General features: G+C 37.9%; 1 protein-coding gene across 2 annotated transcripts in view; it reads right to left on the reverse strand.

The window, feature by feature from the left end:
* Positions 1-13060, reverse strand: part of KIF1B (kinesin family member 1B) — a 125823-nt gene extending 112763 nt beyond the window's left edge. Inside the window, exons 1-2 of one of the 2 annotated variants that reach the window (XM_029946162.1) lie at positions 13044-13060; positions 5530-5710 (exon numbers count right to left, since the gene is read on the reverse strand). In XM_029946162.1, coding sequence (XP_029802022.1) covers positions 5530-5635 — 106 coding nt within the window. In that variant the 5' untranslated portion in view covers positions 5636-5710; positions 13044-13060. The remainder of the gene's footprint in view (positions 1-5529; positions 5711-13043) is intronic. The other variant, XM_029946163.1, reaches the window with a different exon arrangement.
* Positions 13061-13861: the final 801 nt, after the last annotated feature.

A 13861-nucleotide genomic window follows, 5' to 3' on the forward strand; every position in this document is an offset into this window, starting at 1 on the left:
AAGTCAGTCTTTGTACCAGTTGTGATGTGAAGCATTCTATTTTGAAATGTACATGGGTAATGAAAAGGCCTTTAAAAATGTACGTTAGTAATTAATAGGGGGAGGGAACACAGGGTCCCTTCTATCCCACTAAGATTTGGGCACTGAAAATCAAAAAGACCCCAAGCAAGGGAACACTGACAAATACATAAAGGAGACTTAATAAGGGGCTAGCTAAAGACAGATTCCTGTGGTTAAAGATAAAGCAAAGGTATTATAATTTAATACCTAAAGGACCATGTGAGAATCAGCTTTACCTACCTCCTGTTTTTCAGAGGGGGATTCATGCAGTTTTAAAGTCTCCAGCTTTACCATAAATGTGTAATTCAACCATTAATTCTGTCCCACTTTCCTTTTTCTTTTTTTTAATGTTTTACTTATTTTTGATACAGAGAGACACACAGCATGAGAGGGGGAAGGGCAGAGAGAGAGAAGGAGACACAAGACAGGAAACGGGCTCCAGGCTCTGAGCTAGCCGCCAGCACAGAGCCCAACGCGGGGCTCGAACCCACGAATGTGAGATCTGACCTGAGCCGAAGTCGGAGGCTCAACCGACTGAGCCACTCAGGCGCCCCCCACTTTCCTTTTTAAGAGCAATTAGACCAAAAAAAAAAATGCTTCCAAAATGGGAAAACTTGGAATTTAATGGGATATTATTAAATAAAGCCATTTGTATGCACTTGGTCTTTAAAATGTCAAGGCAGTAACATTTATCTGTGCCATGGAAAATATTCCCTCTGAGACCAGAAAGTGCTTAAATAAAACTGCTACTACTCAGTTTTCAGATCTGGCACATTCCCTAAAGTACTCTTCACCCTCTTCTACTTTTTCATAAGAGACCTTATGGCAGGAACATTCCACTGCATTCCATGTGCAATCAGCTATAATCCCTGTGAGCAAGAGCCCAGGCCAGCTTGCCAACACAGCAGTCTTTTAAAGCAGCTAATGCATGTGGTGATAGCAAATTCATTTCATTTTTTCCAATAAAATGCATGCTTTCTCCTAATCTTAAGCTCAACTTCTTTTTTAATAAGCAGGTAATTTGCTTAAAATCTCTCACATAAAAATTAAGTGGATCACATTTTAGCCAAACTAAGAAACTGCCATAGAAAACTAAAAACAGAAATAGCCAACAGTAGCAGAAAACTGAAACCACCAAAAATGCTGGAGGAAAAGTCTCACTCAATTAGTATTCCAAGAACAAACACCTTTCAAAGGAACCAAATTACCCCCAAACTGCTAAGCCACAAAAAAGTATTTAGCTAGAAAACCAACCCTACTTTTTCCAAGCTGATTCATCAAATGAGGATTTTTTCCCCCAGCAGACTAATGTTAATTCAAAAGTCACAAACCTGTCCTACTAACTGTGTGCAGAGTGGCATGTGTCATGGACAAATAAGAGTTAAGAATACCATACATGGTCAAAACACTTCTAAATCCTCATACACTGCAATTTTGAAATTTTCCCCAAACATGCTGGGGGCTTAGTTTAAATCTCACTCCACAAGGTCCAGTTGAAATGCCCCATCATCTATGTATCTTACATGTGTCCTTTGCCAAACTCACATTTGCACTTTTTAAAACCCCTACTGATGGCAATTATCACTTTGATCACTTTTACTCTACTAAGTTTATTTTGGTACATCTGTGTCCTCTACCACAAACTTTTGAAAACTCCTTAGGGACAGGGTCCTATGGTACATAGAACTCTGATTCCTACAGACTCACATTATAGCAAACTCTCAAAAGAGAAAGGAAAAGAAAGGGTATCAGAGCCACTCAGTCCGCTGTCTACAACAGTTCTGAACCGAGTGTGATGGAAAAACCATTTGGTAGTTCAGCACTGTGCTTACCATGGCCCACAGACATGTGACCAGTACAATGTACCCAGTCCTATCATAACCAGATTATTGCTTTTAATAAAAGCCATTTCTTCATTACTATGTCATCAAAAGACATTTCAATATATTCAATAATTCTGGAGACATTTTTGTGGGAGGTAAGCAAGACTGAGTGAATAGAACTTAGACCCCCACAAACCGTAAAATCTATGACCCTCTACTCAAAAGGTGTACCAGCAGGGGCCTTATTTTCTCCTCAGTTTGCGCTCTACTACAAGTGAAAACATGGGACATTCGCCACTCGGAGTAAGTATCATATTTGGACAATTTTATTTTTTTTTCCCCTAAAGTGACAGTATTTTCTATACAATCAAAATTAAAAGGTCAAAAAGAAAGCTATATATCTTATACACAATGAGCTCTAACACTTATTTTTTAATAATTTCTTAGTGAGCTTTTAATCCTTATGATAAAAAAAAACCAGCAAAATCAGAAAAATCTAGCAGACCCAGATCCACTTCTCAGACTATCCAGAACTACAGAAAATCCTTTTCATTTTACCCCATACTCTCTAGTTTTATTCTCCTGGACAGTCAGTTGAGTACTTTTTTGATATTCTATTTAGTACTCACCATACCATTATACATATCGGAGATACCTTCTAGTATATAAAACCTTTTTAACTTACACAGATATTTTTTCATGCTGAAATCTCAAAGGAAACAACTTTTACAAATTATAAACATGAGCTGTATTACTCAGGTATTTAAAACATACACTGCTGGGGGGAGGGGTGAGAAAATAAATAAATAAAACAAAAAGCAGTCAAGACTGAAATATAAGCTACTATTATACCTTATCACTAATTAAAAGGGTAAAAAACTATCTTAGAAAAAGATGCTGCCTGCACTCTCTCTGGAAGGAAACACAAATTGCTTCCAGGGAGAGGAACTGGCTGACTGCATGACGGGTCAGAGGAAGTGTTTACACTGTATGTTCTTCGTACCTTTTTAATTTTATACCACGTGAATGAATGTTTTACAGAGTCACAAAAATAAATAAAAATGGGGGAAATTAATATAATGCTATTTGACTTTGACAATGAATATGAACTTATAACCAATTTATAAAATGATTTGTTATCAAGAAAAAAACCCTAGTATCATTATTTATGCTAATAAAACTTTTCCATTTACTTTAGTTATATAATAAACTGGTTTTTGCATTTCATGAATAAGGCCTTCTAATACTCACGCTCTTTCTTTTTTTTTAAGCTTACTACTTATTTATTTCGGGAGGGAGAGAGACTGAGCACGCGCACGAGCAGGACCTGAGCTGAAATCAAGTCGGATGCTTGGCTGACTGAGCCATCCAGGCGCTCCTAATACTAATTTTCTATGTAAAAGTTTGTAGTAAGAATTTTTGAGGTGCCTGGGTGGCTCAGGGCTTTAAGCATCAGCTCAGGTCATGACCTCATGATTGGTGAGATTGGACCCTGCCTTGGGCTCTGTGCTAACATAATGAAGCCTGCTTGGGATTCTCTCTCTTCCTCTCCCTTTCTGCCATTCCCCTGCTCATGGACTCTCTCTCAAAATAAATAAATCTAAAAAAAAGAAAAGAAAGAAAGTAGCAGCAAATAAACGGGTATTTCTCTTGGATAGCTCAGTATGCAAAACATACCACAGAGAAAAGTAGTTCTTTTTAGGATCGATTCTGGCCCCAGACCCAGGGTCCCCTAAAAGCACACCTTTTACAAGAACTTGTGAACATGCCAGCGTTTTTAGTGGCAGCATCAACAGCCAAAAATGCCTCCAAACTAAGTTATAATTAAATACACTTTTCAGAAAGAAACGAGCTCAATAATCAGGATTCGGTATGTTCACTTCAGCAGCACGCATACTAAAACCGCACTGATACAAATTAGTATGGCCTTTGTGCAAAGATTGAGTTACATATTGTGTAAAACTTAATTCTTAAAATGAAGCATGAATAATACCATAGCTTAAATTAGTGGCACTTATGAACATAAACACTTGTTCTCTAGTTCAATTATACATCTAGCTCAAACTTTAAGAAAGGAGCAAATGATCAATATTGACCTTTTTTTAAAAAACGTAAAATATAATTTTATATACCCTGTAAAGTTCACCCCTTTAAAGTATACAATTCAGTACTAAGTTTTGCATCTTTTTTTTTACAATTACTCACAGAATATAATTCGTACTCTTGCATCATTTAAAAATATCTACTAAAAAGGCAAACTCATAATAACAGAAACAGAATGGTGGTTACCAGAGGCTAGGGATGGGGTCAAAGGCAAGATATTGATAAAAAAAAATACACATTTTTAGTCATGAGATAAATAAGTTCAAGAGACCTAATGTGCAGTGCAGCATAGTAACTATAGTTAATAATAATGTACTGTACACTTAAAATTTGCTGGGAAATAAATCTCAAGTGTTTTCAACACACACACACACACACACACACACCAAAAAAAGGTAATTATGAGAGGTGACAGATAAGTTAATTACTTTGGACTGTGGTAATCATTTTGCAATGTATGTATATATCAAAACATCACATTGTAGACCTTAAATACATAATTTTATTTCCCACTGGTAGAATCCTCTACAGAGAACACTGCCAAATGGCCCACACATAGAGGAGATCAAAACGGTTTCCCCAACAACTCAGCATTAACTTGTATGTCTGAAAGAACACAAGTTATCCAAAGTTTATCTTTATCACAAAGTTGTAGGCTTCAAAATAGTAAACCTACCACTATTTTAAGTAATAATTTGCCTACATATCCACATAAATTAATTATTAATGCAAGTACATGAAACCAGCTTAAGTCTTTTTTTACCTAAGCAATTATATATAAAGAAGCTAGAAAGTAATGACTTCAATTTCAATAAGAAATAATTTTATTTGTAAAAAAATTATAAGTAAATTATTACTGATAATTTTAGTAATAAATTTGTATGTTTATTATCAATTGTAGCTATAACTGTTGTTTGACTCAAAGAATCCCTATAAGGAAGGAGAGTAAGTTTTAAGACCATCTTGGCAAGGTCAATGCCATTTAAAATCAAGAAAGAAAAATAATCTTAAGAGCCTCAATAGATACATTTCACATCATAGTCAAGTAAAAAAATCACTGCTTACACCTTTATTAGCATTAAGATTTCAACTTAAGGAGTATCTGAGTGGCTCAGTCGTTGAGCGACCGACTTCAGCTCAGATCTCACGGTTCACAGGTTCAAGCCCCATGTCAGACTCTGTGCGGACAGCTCGGAGCCTGGAGCCTGTTTCCAATTCTGTGTCTTCCCCTCTCTCTGCCCCTCCCCTGCTTGCTTGCTCTCTTTCTCAAAAATAAACACTAAAAAAAGATTTTAAATTAGTAACTCTAGCTAAATTAGTTTCATTTTCCAGGGATTTCTCAATTGTAAAGAACAAAATAAATAGTCCATATTTAAATATATTAAAGCAAAAATCACAGGGGGAAACACTTAGTAGATCATTCAGAATAGCAAAGTCCAAAGTGTTAATACCCAAATGTCCATTTATTCTGTTCACATTAAGAAGGGAAAAGAGAAAAGACAGGAAGGTGAGATATGCTTGATAGAACACAGTATGTACTCACTGGTCGAGTTGCCTTGCATCTGAATGATGCACTTGGACTCTTTGCTGGTCTCTCGAGAATTGAAGGGCCGAACCCGCACAGCCACCTTCACTGAGGCTCCCGACATTCTGATGGTCTTGTTATATATATGCAGTCCAGAAATAAAGTATCAAATCTTCTTCTGAAGTTATGTTCAAGTTTCCTTCAAAAAGAAAACAATTCCACACAGGTAGTCAGAATTATTAAAGGAAGCATGGACTAAGGTGAGCCTAAGGGCTATTCTTGTAAGTCTTGGTACTTTTTTAAAAAAATCTGTTTATGTTTATTTATATTTGGGGGCGGCGGGGAGCAGAGAGAGAGGGAGACAAAGAATCCAAAGCAGGCTCCAGGCTCTGAGCTATCAGCACAGAGCCTGACTTGGGGCTCGAACTCATGGACCATGAGATCATGGCCTGAGCCGAAGTCAGAGGCTCAACAGACTAAACCACCCAAGTACCCCAATCTTTGTACTATTTCTATTTCTATTTCTAAAAGCCTCATCCCTTTTCTTCCTGTAGATCTTATATTCTCAAAAATTTCCAAATAGAAAATTAAAGACCTAAATTTATTTTCCTACTCAACTAGGTCTTTCTCATACCTAAAAAGTCCCTAAACTTAGTAATAAAAAATATATAACTGCAAAATAACTGGCATCTTTCTTGCTGTTTTTCTGTACCAATCTTCAGTAATGTATGAAAAACACAAATATTTATCTGTTAAAGAGATCCTCATACAAGTAACTTCCCATCTGCAAAACCACTTATTCCCTTCCTTTAAAGAAATGCTCTGAACTTCCTATACTCTAATTACACCGTGCAACACTCAGTTACATGACATATAATTAAACAGCAAAGGATAAAGACAAGCTATGGCCAGCTCTTTCAACTTCTAAGTATCCAGGGATTCCTTTAATTCTCATGTGCATCTCATCTGACCCTGACAACCATCCTGTACAATAATCAGAGAAGTTTCCAAGAGACCCAGGTTCTATCCTCTAATATGCTAGTGACTCATGGCAAAATCAAATCACTACATTTCACTACTGAATGAAGCCACAGGAAAAAATGTGAACATTTTTCAGAGGAATAGTTTCCCTCCCACCAGAACAAAACAAACACTATTCTGTGAAAAGAACCCACGTAAGTAATTTCCAAAAGAAACAGCAGATCTCAATCTGCACTCCGTCTATTATATAAATGTCCTTGAGAAGAACCAAACAAAAGAAAATATTAAAATAAAAGAAAAACATAATTATTGGAAAAATTCCAATTATCAGGGAACCCCAATAAAACTTCAATCTAATTTTTCCCACATAATTAAGTAGAGATTAGGAATCCTAAACTACAGCTGTACAACTACTAGTGCTTTCCAGTAAGAAAAGGCAAAAATCAATCAATCAAAACAAAATAAAAGCCCAAAAGCCACTCTTTACCCTATCATTACTCTATCTTATTTTCTTAACAGCACTATTTATAATTCTTGTGTTTTGGAACATGCCTGCTGTCCATCTCCCTCAGCTCTGTCCGAATGCTCAGAGATCCTGTCTGCTACCACCTGGACCACCGCCTGATGGAAGAGCGCAGTAAATGTTCGTCGAAGGAGGGAATTAATGAATCGCAGCTGACCCTTGAACAAATGGATTTGAGATGTGCAGGTCCACTTGCACGTGAATTTTTTTCCATAAACACGGGACACCACTGTAAATATATTTTCTCATGGAGCACCTGGGTGGCTTAGTTGGTTAACTGTCTGATCTCACGGTTTGTGAGGTTTTTTTTTAATATTTTGAAGTTTATTTATTTCTGAGAGGGAGACAGAGAGAGCAAGCAGGGGAGGGGCAGAGGGAGAGAAAGAGAATCCCAACCAGGCTCCGCGCTGTCAGTGGGAAGCCCAATGTGGGTTTCGAACTCACGTACGGTTTTTGAGTTTGAGCCCCACATCAGGCTCTGCACTGACAGCGAACAGCCTCCTTGGGATTCTCTCCTCCTCTCCCTCTGCCCTCCCCTACTCATGCTCCCTTGCTCTCTCTCTCTTTCTCAAAATAAACATTTAAAAAATTTAATATTTTTATCATAATTGTCTTAACATTTTTTTCTCTTTATTATAACAATATAGTACATAACAAATATAACAGATAATATATTATCTGATTATGTTACCACTAAGGCTTCTGGTCAACAGTGGGCTGTTAGCAGTTAAATTTGGGGGAGTCAAAAGTTCTATGTGGATTTTCTACTACATGGGGGGAGGGCACGGCTAACCCCCACATTCCTCAAGGATTAACTGAGAATTAGCTATTCAAGTCCTCTGCCTGGTTTTGTTTCAAATAATTGTAATATTTACTGATATTAATCTTTTTTATATTTGCTGGGATGTTTTTTTCCCACTGTTTCCCATTTTATTTAACATTCAACAGATGGTTCTTGTTTAACATATCAAACACTTATTGTAATCACAAGTATCAAATAAAAACTTAACTCTATTTGCCCTCAGTCAATACGGCATCACGCAATCATTAGCTGAGTACTCTGCAGAAAGAGTGAATGAAGCATTCAGGAAAAGGAAGACATAGAACACACTTCAGCCCCTCAAGAGTTCACTGTGATATATAGCCAGCATCTGAACACACAACATGCTCCATTATCTTCTCTCCCAAACTAGCGATCTCTGCCAATCTTCCCATTTCTATTTGACCCCAATCTTGGAGTCATCTTTGTTTCTTTCTCTTTGAATCCTTTTAATAGTGCTAAAATTACTAATGATATACTATATAAAAATTTAAGTTTATTTATTTTGAGGAGGAAGAAGGGCAGGGGGGTGAGAGAGAGAGAGAGAGAGAGAGAGAGAGAGAGAGAGAGACTCCCAAGCAGACTCTCTGCTGTCAGCGTGAAGCCCAACATGAGGCTCGAACTCAAAAATGTGAGATCAAGACCTGAACCAAAATCAAGAGTCAGACGCCTAACCGACTGAGCCACCCAGATACCCGTATAAACTTTTAAAACATAAATTTGCATGGTACCTGGGTGGCTCAATCAGTTCAGCATCTGACTTCTGCTCAGGTCATAATCTTGCCGTTTGTGAGCTCAAGCCCCACACGGGACTCTGCTGACAGCTCAGAGGCTGGAGCCTTCTTCAGATTATGTGTCTCCCCCTCTCTCTGCCTCTCCTCTGCTTATGGTCTCTCTCTCTCTCAAGAATAAACATTTTTTAAAAACCCATAAATTTGCATTTTTCTATCACTTCCTTCCTCTCATTTTCATTGCCATTACCCTAACCCACTGCCACTGCCTAACCCTACTCCTCACTATCTCTGCAATAGTGGAACTGATCTTAGACCTTTTCATTTTAATCCAATAGTCCTTACAAAGGGTTGCACAAAACTGAATCACACAGGGGTCTTTTGAAAAACAAATGAGCCTGGTATTCAACAGTTTAGAAAAAGTCCCCAGGTACAGAGTTTTTGTTTTCATTTTTCAAAGATTACGTTGCAAATCTCCAGCTGAGAACCCTGCAGTATGCAACTGCATAACCTTGCTGCAATACTAACCTTTCCAAAGTATGACTTTCAATTTCACTTCCAAACTCAAAAACCTCCTCTTATTTCCAGAGCTTACAATGTCAAGACCAAAGTCAAGGTGGTCTGTGTTCTAGTCAAGCTCCTTTACTATCCTACACAGATGCTCTTTCACACTTTTGAATAATTTATCCTCTATAATTTTAGTATTTCTCCAATTTGGTACCCAGCTCCTGTCATTCCAAAATGACTATCCAAACATTCCGGGAATCACTGGTATTTCCTACAGCACTTACATCCCCAAACACATTATGAGAACCCTGCTATCATTTATGTGACTGCACTCTCTCTTGTATTGTTCTTTTTTTTTAATTTTTTTAATGTTTTATTTATTTTTGAGACAGAGAGAGACAGAGGGGCAGAGAGAGAAGGTGAGAAGGAGACACAGAATCCGAAGACAGGCTCCAGGCTCAGAGCTGTCAGCACAGAGCCTGATGTGGGGCTCGGACCCATGAACGTGAGATCATGACCAGAGCTGAAGTCGGAGGCTTAACCGACTGAGCCACCCAGGCGCCCCATATCTTGTATTGTTCTTTAATAGCTTCCCAAAGTGAAACTCCTATTGCTTCAAAAATAACTCTTTGAACTTGGGCTTCTTGAAAAAATGCCTAATTCCAAGTCTGGTCAAGAAATTTCAAGATGGTCCTGGGATATTTTGGTCTGATCACAAGCAAGAAGTCTATCAAAAATGAACAGAGTCATGGCAAAAGCACACCAGTGCTAACTCAAAGGAGCACCCAGAGATGGATACTTAGAGCGTAGAAATACATTCATACAAACCACAAATGGACTGAAAAACATCAAACATATAAATTCATGAGTTCAGGTGCATCTGGGTGGCTCAGTCAGTCAGGTAAGTGTCCTACTTCGTCTCAAGCCATGATCTCACAGCCCAGAGCTGACAGCCCAGACTAGATGGAGCCTGCTTCAGATTCTGGGTCTCCCTCTCTCTCTGTCCCTCCTCTGCTTGTACTCTGTCTCTGTCTCTCTCAAAAATAAAATTAAAAATTTTTAAAAATAAATAAATTCATGAGTTCATAATGATACTAAAAAAAAAAGCCATCCTTAAAATTGGCAAATAAAATAACAGCATACACCCAGTCTGTACACCCTATATAAACTATAGTCCAGGCCAACTGAATAGTTGATGAGGGCAAGTTCTTCTCACACACAAAAAGTCCAGCTAATAAATGCAGAAGAGATGACAGAATTGGAAATGTCACCATTTTCCCAACCCTACTGATATAAAAGCACTCTGCAACAATAGTCGCTACCCACAAAAGAAAGAAACAAATTAAGAGAAACAGAGAGAGAGAGAGAGAGAGAGAGAAGAAAAAAGCCATAGATGAAAGGCTGGTTAATGTGGGAACATTTTTATTTATTTTGAAGGAGAGAGAGCATGAGTGTGTGCAGGGGAGAGGTGGGGGGGAGGGGGAGGGAGGGAGGAAGAGAGAGAATCCCAAGCAGGCTCCATGTTCAGCACAGTTTGATACAGGACTTAATCTCACAAACCCTGAGATCATGACCTGAACCAAAATCAATAGTCAGATGCTTAAGCAACTGAGCCACCCAGGCACCCCAATGTGGGAACACTGCATTGCTTGGATTAGGCTGACAATATCGGAACCAAATAATCAATCCTAATATCACTAAAAGTGGGACACCTGGGTGGGCTATGCTTCCCACATGTGCTACACACAGCACCACCCAGTAAGTATTCTTATCCTGTCCCCTTAAAAAAAAATGAAGAGATGAAGCCTTAGCTCTAATCACCTAGGGGAGCAAATAAAAAATGTAAATAACACATAAAAGACACAATCAGCCAAAACCAGAATATAGAAAAATCTACAGGTCAAGTCACCTAGTATCTTCAAATAAATAGCATGCGATGGTAATAAAAGAAACTTGTGTTATCAGATAAATCCAATGATTTTTTTAATCAACAAAATCTGCAAAAACACATTTTTTAGATAATCATATTAGTCTGAACATAGACTCAGTATCAGATGATGTTAAGAAATTTATTAGGGGAAGATACAAGGAACAAGTTTGCCAAAATGTCCACCATTACTGAATACTATAGATATTTAAGTTAAAATACAAAACTTTCTTCTATTGTATCCTATCCAAAGCCTACCAAGTATTGAATGATGCTGACCAATTTACAGAGAACAAAGAAGGAAACCTCCTTGAGCAGATTTAGATATAAAGAGCTCTGCATTTGTCACTAGGAACCAAAACACCAACATCTCTAACACCTGCTTACTTCTTCCACCCATCGAATCAAGAGCCAAATTATGTAGCTTTTACCTAGAACATCTCTCCGTTTCTACCACTACCATCCCTTTTCGATTTTCAATACTTCTTACCCAAGATTAACTTTAACCACTTTCTCTCCTTCTTCCTTCTACCCCAATTCTACTACACAATACTGCCGCCGTCATCTACTCCATCCATACCAAGCAATACTGCCAAATTGGTCTTCCCGAAGCACAGGTCTGTTCCTATCGGTTTCCACTTAAAAATCCTCAAAGTTTCTCTACCGTCTACCAAGCAATGGCTGAACTCCCCACACTGGCATTCAATGTGTTCTGCAACATAAACCACCTATTTTTACAAGCCCACAAAATACTGCCTTCCATCCACATTCCTTAACAACCACGCACCAGAGGGCTTCCTGAAAGTATCTCATGTTTTTCTGTCCCTGTGCCTTTGCTCCAACGTTCCTTCTACCCACTGTGACCTTCTTCTACCAATCCAATTTATTCTTCTGGGATCTTCTTCTAGGACACCTATCTCTAAAGCCTTCATAGAATCTCCCCACCTCCCAAACCAAATGCTAATCCTTCTCCATTTAATACTACTCAACTCACTGGCCTTACTTAGGACAAGTTATTTGCTTTTCTTATCTCTACTGTAAATTTTAAGCTCCTTGTGGACACGCTCAAGTGCGGCAATTGAATGATGCAAATTTTCTTGTGGACAAGAATAGGATTTTAGTCATGTTTCTAATCCCCTAGATACAGGGGCTGGACTATAGTAAGTAGTTAATATAATATTTTGGCTGAATTCCTAGTTATTGTACCAATGGACTGATGCTTGAATGGCATTAATAAAAACCATAAGTTGTTCCAAAATAGAAACATGTGTTTGATCGGAAGGAAAAAAGATAAAAAATTAATTTCAAATTCTTTCCTAATTAAAAATGTTAAGTCATTCTTTTATGTAAGTGATAAGTACATTTTAAAATTACTTTTCCCCCTGGGTACCTGGGTGGCTCAATCATTAGGTATATCTGACTTCAGCTCAGGCCATGATCTCACAGTTCATGAGTTTGAGTCCTGCTTTGGATGAGCTTGAGCCCCACTTTGGTTGAGTCCTCCTTTTCTCTCTCTCTCTCTCTCTCTCTCTCTCTCTCTCTCTCTCTGCCCCTCGGTCACTTGTGCCCTCTAAAATCAAAACAAAACAAAACTGTCCCCCCAAATAAATTATTTTACTTTTCTCAAACAATTTGAACCTAAATATATATTTTGTTTCTGATTTAACTGTCCTAAGGTAAAAATGCAATCATCTTCACAAGTGAGTTAAAATTTTACATAGTAATATAAAACTATAGTTAAATAGACTATAGAAAATGTTACATATGCATAGTATACATATAAATAGTATCTCTTTCATAATAGAATTACATCAAAGATTTACAGCTTCAAAATTCCTAGGTTCTTAAAGAAAAATTACTAATTACATAAAAGTCTGAAATCACGTTTAAATTCCAGTGAGAAACAATTATTACAGAATATTTTTAGGGAGTTACAGGAAAACAATACTTCTTAAAATTAACATAAAAATATATTTTCCAAGCTTTGAACGGCCAAAGGAAGAAAGACAGGAAAGACCATCACACATACTCTAAATCACTTACACAGCTTCAGTTCTAGACTGTTCCTCTGACCTGTTTTCCTTCCTATGACACACAATTAGAAGCATTAGGAAAGCGGAATGGAGCAAAAATTCCAGAAGCATTCACTAACAATAAAGGGATAACAAAGCCGTTAGGCCTAAGTTATTTGAATTTTTCTAAATTTTTGTCCAACTGCTTAACTTTGATCTTATACAACTGAACTTGCCCTCAGAGATTCCCTGAACTATTAAGAGCCTAAGGAGAAGGCTAATTCTCAAATTAACTCTTCAGCAAAGTGAGTAAACAGGAACAAATCCAACTAGTTTTTGACTGGTTTGTTTTTGTAGTATCCCTTTTCTATAGAAAACAGCCAAGTTTATATCCCTAACACATAAGTCAGTTCATGTCATTTCCTCTCTTTAAAAACCTTCCATTGGGGCGCCTGGGTGGCTCAGTCGGTTAAGCCTCCGACTTTGGCTCAGGTCAGACCTCATGTTCGTGGGTTCAAGCCCTGCATCAGGCTCTGTGCTGACAGTTAGCTCAGAGCCTGGAGCCTGCTTCTGGTTCTGTGTCTCCTTCTCTCTCTGCCCCTCCCCCTCTCATGCTCTGTCTCTCTCTGTATCAAAAATAAATAAAAAACATTAAAAAAAAATTTTTAAATAAAAAAAATAAAAACCTTCCATTGGTTTCCGTGGCCTCAGAACACACCCTAAAAATCCAAGGGGCTCCACAATCCAACCTGTTTCCCCAGTCTCTGTTCTCAGTGGCCAGCTCAAGCCTTCTCCACCAAGCATCCTTGGTGGCTTACTACACCAAACATTTAATTCCTGGAAGTTCAA

This window comes from Suricata suricatta, chromosome 8 (assembly GCF_006229205.1).
Source record: "Suricata suricatta isolate VVHF042 chromosome 8, meerkat_22Aug2017_6uvM2_HiC, whole genome shotgun sequence".
Classification (NCBI taxonomy): Eukaryota; Metazoa; Chordata; class Mammalia; order Carnivora; family Herpestidae; genus Suricata; species Suricata suricatta.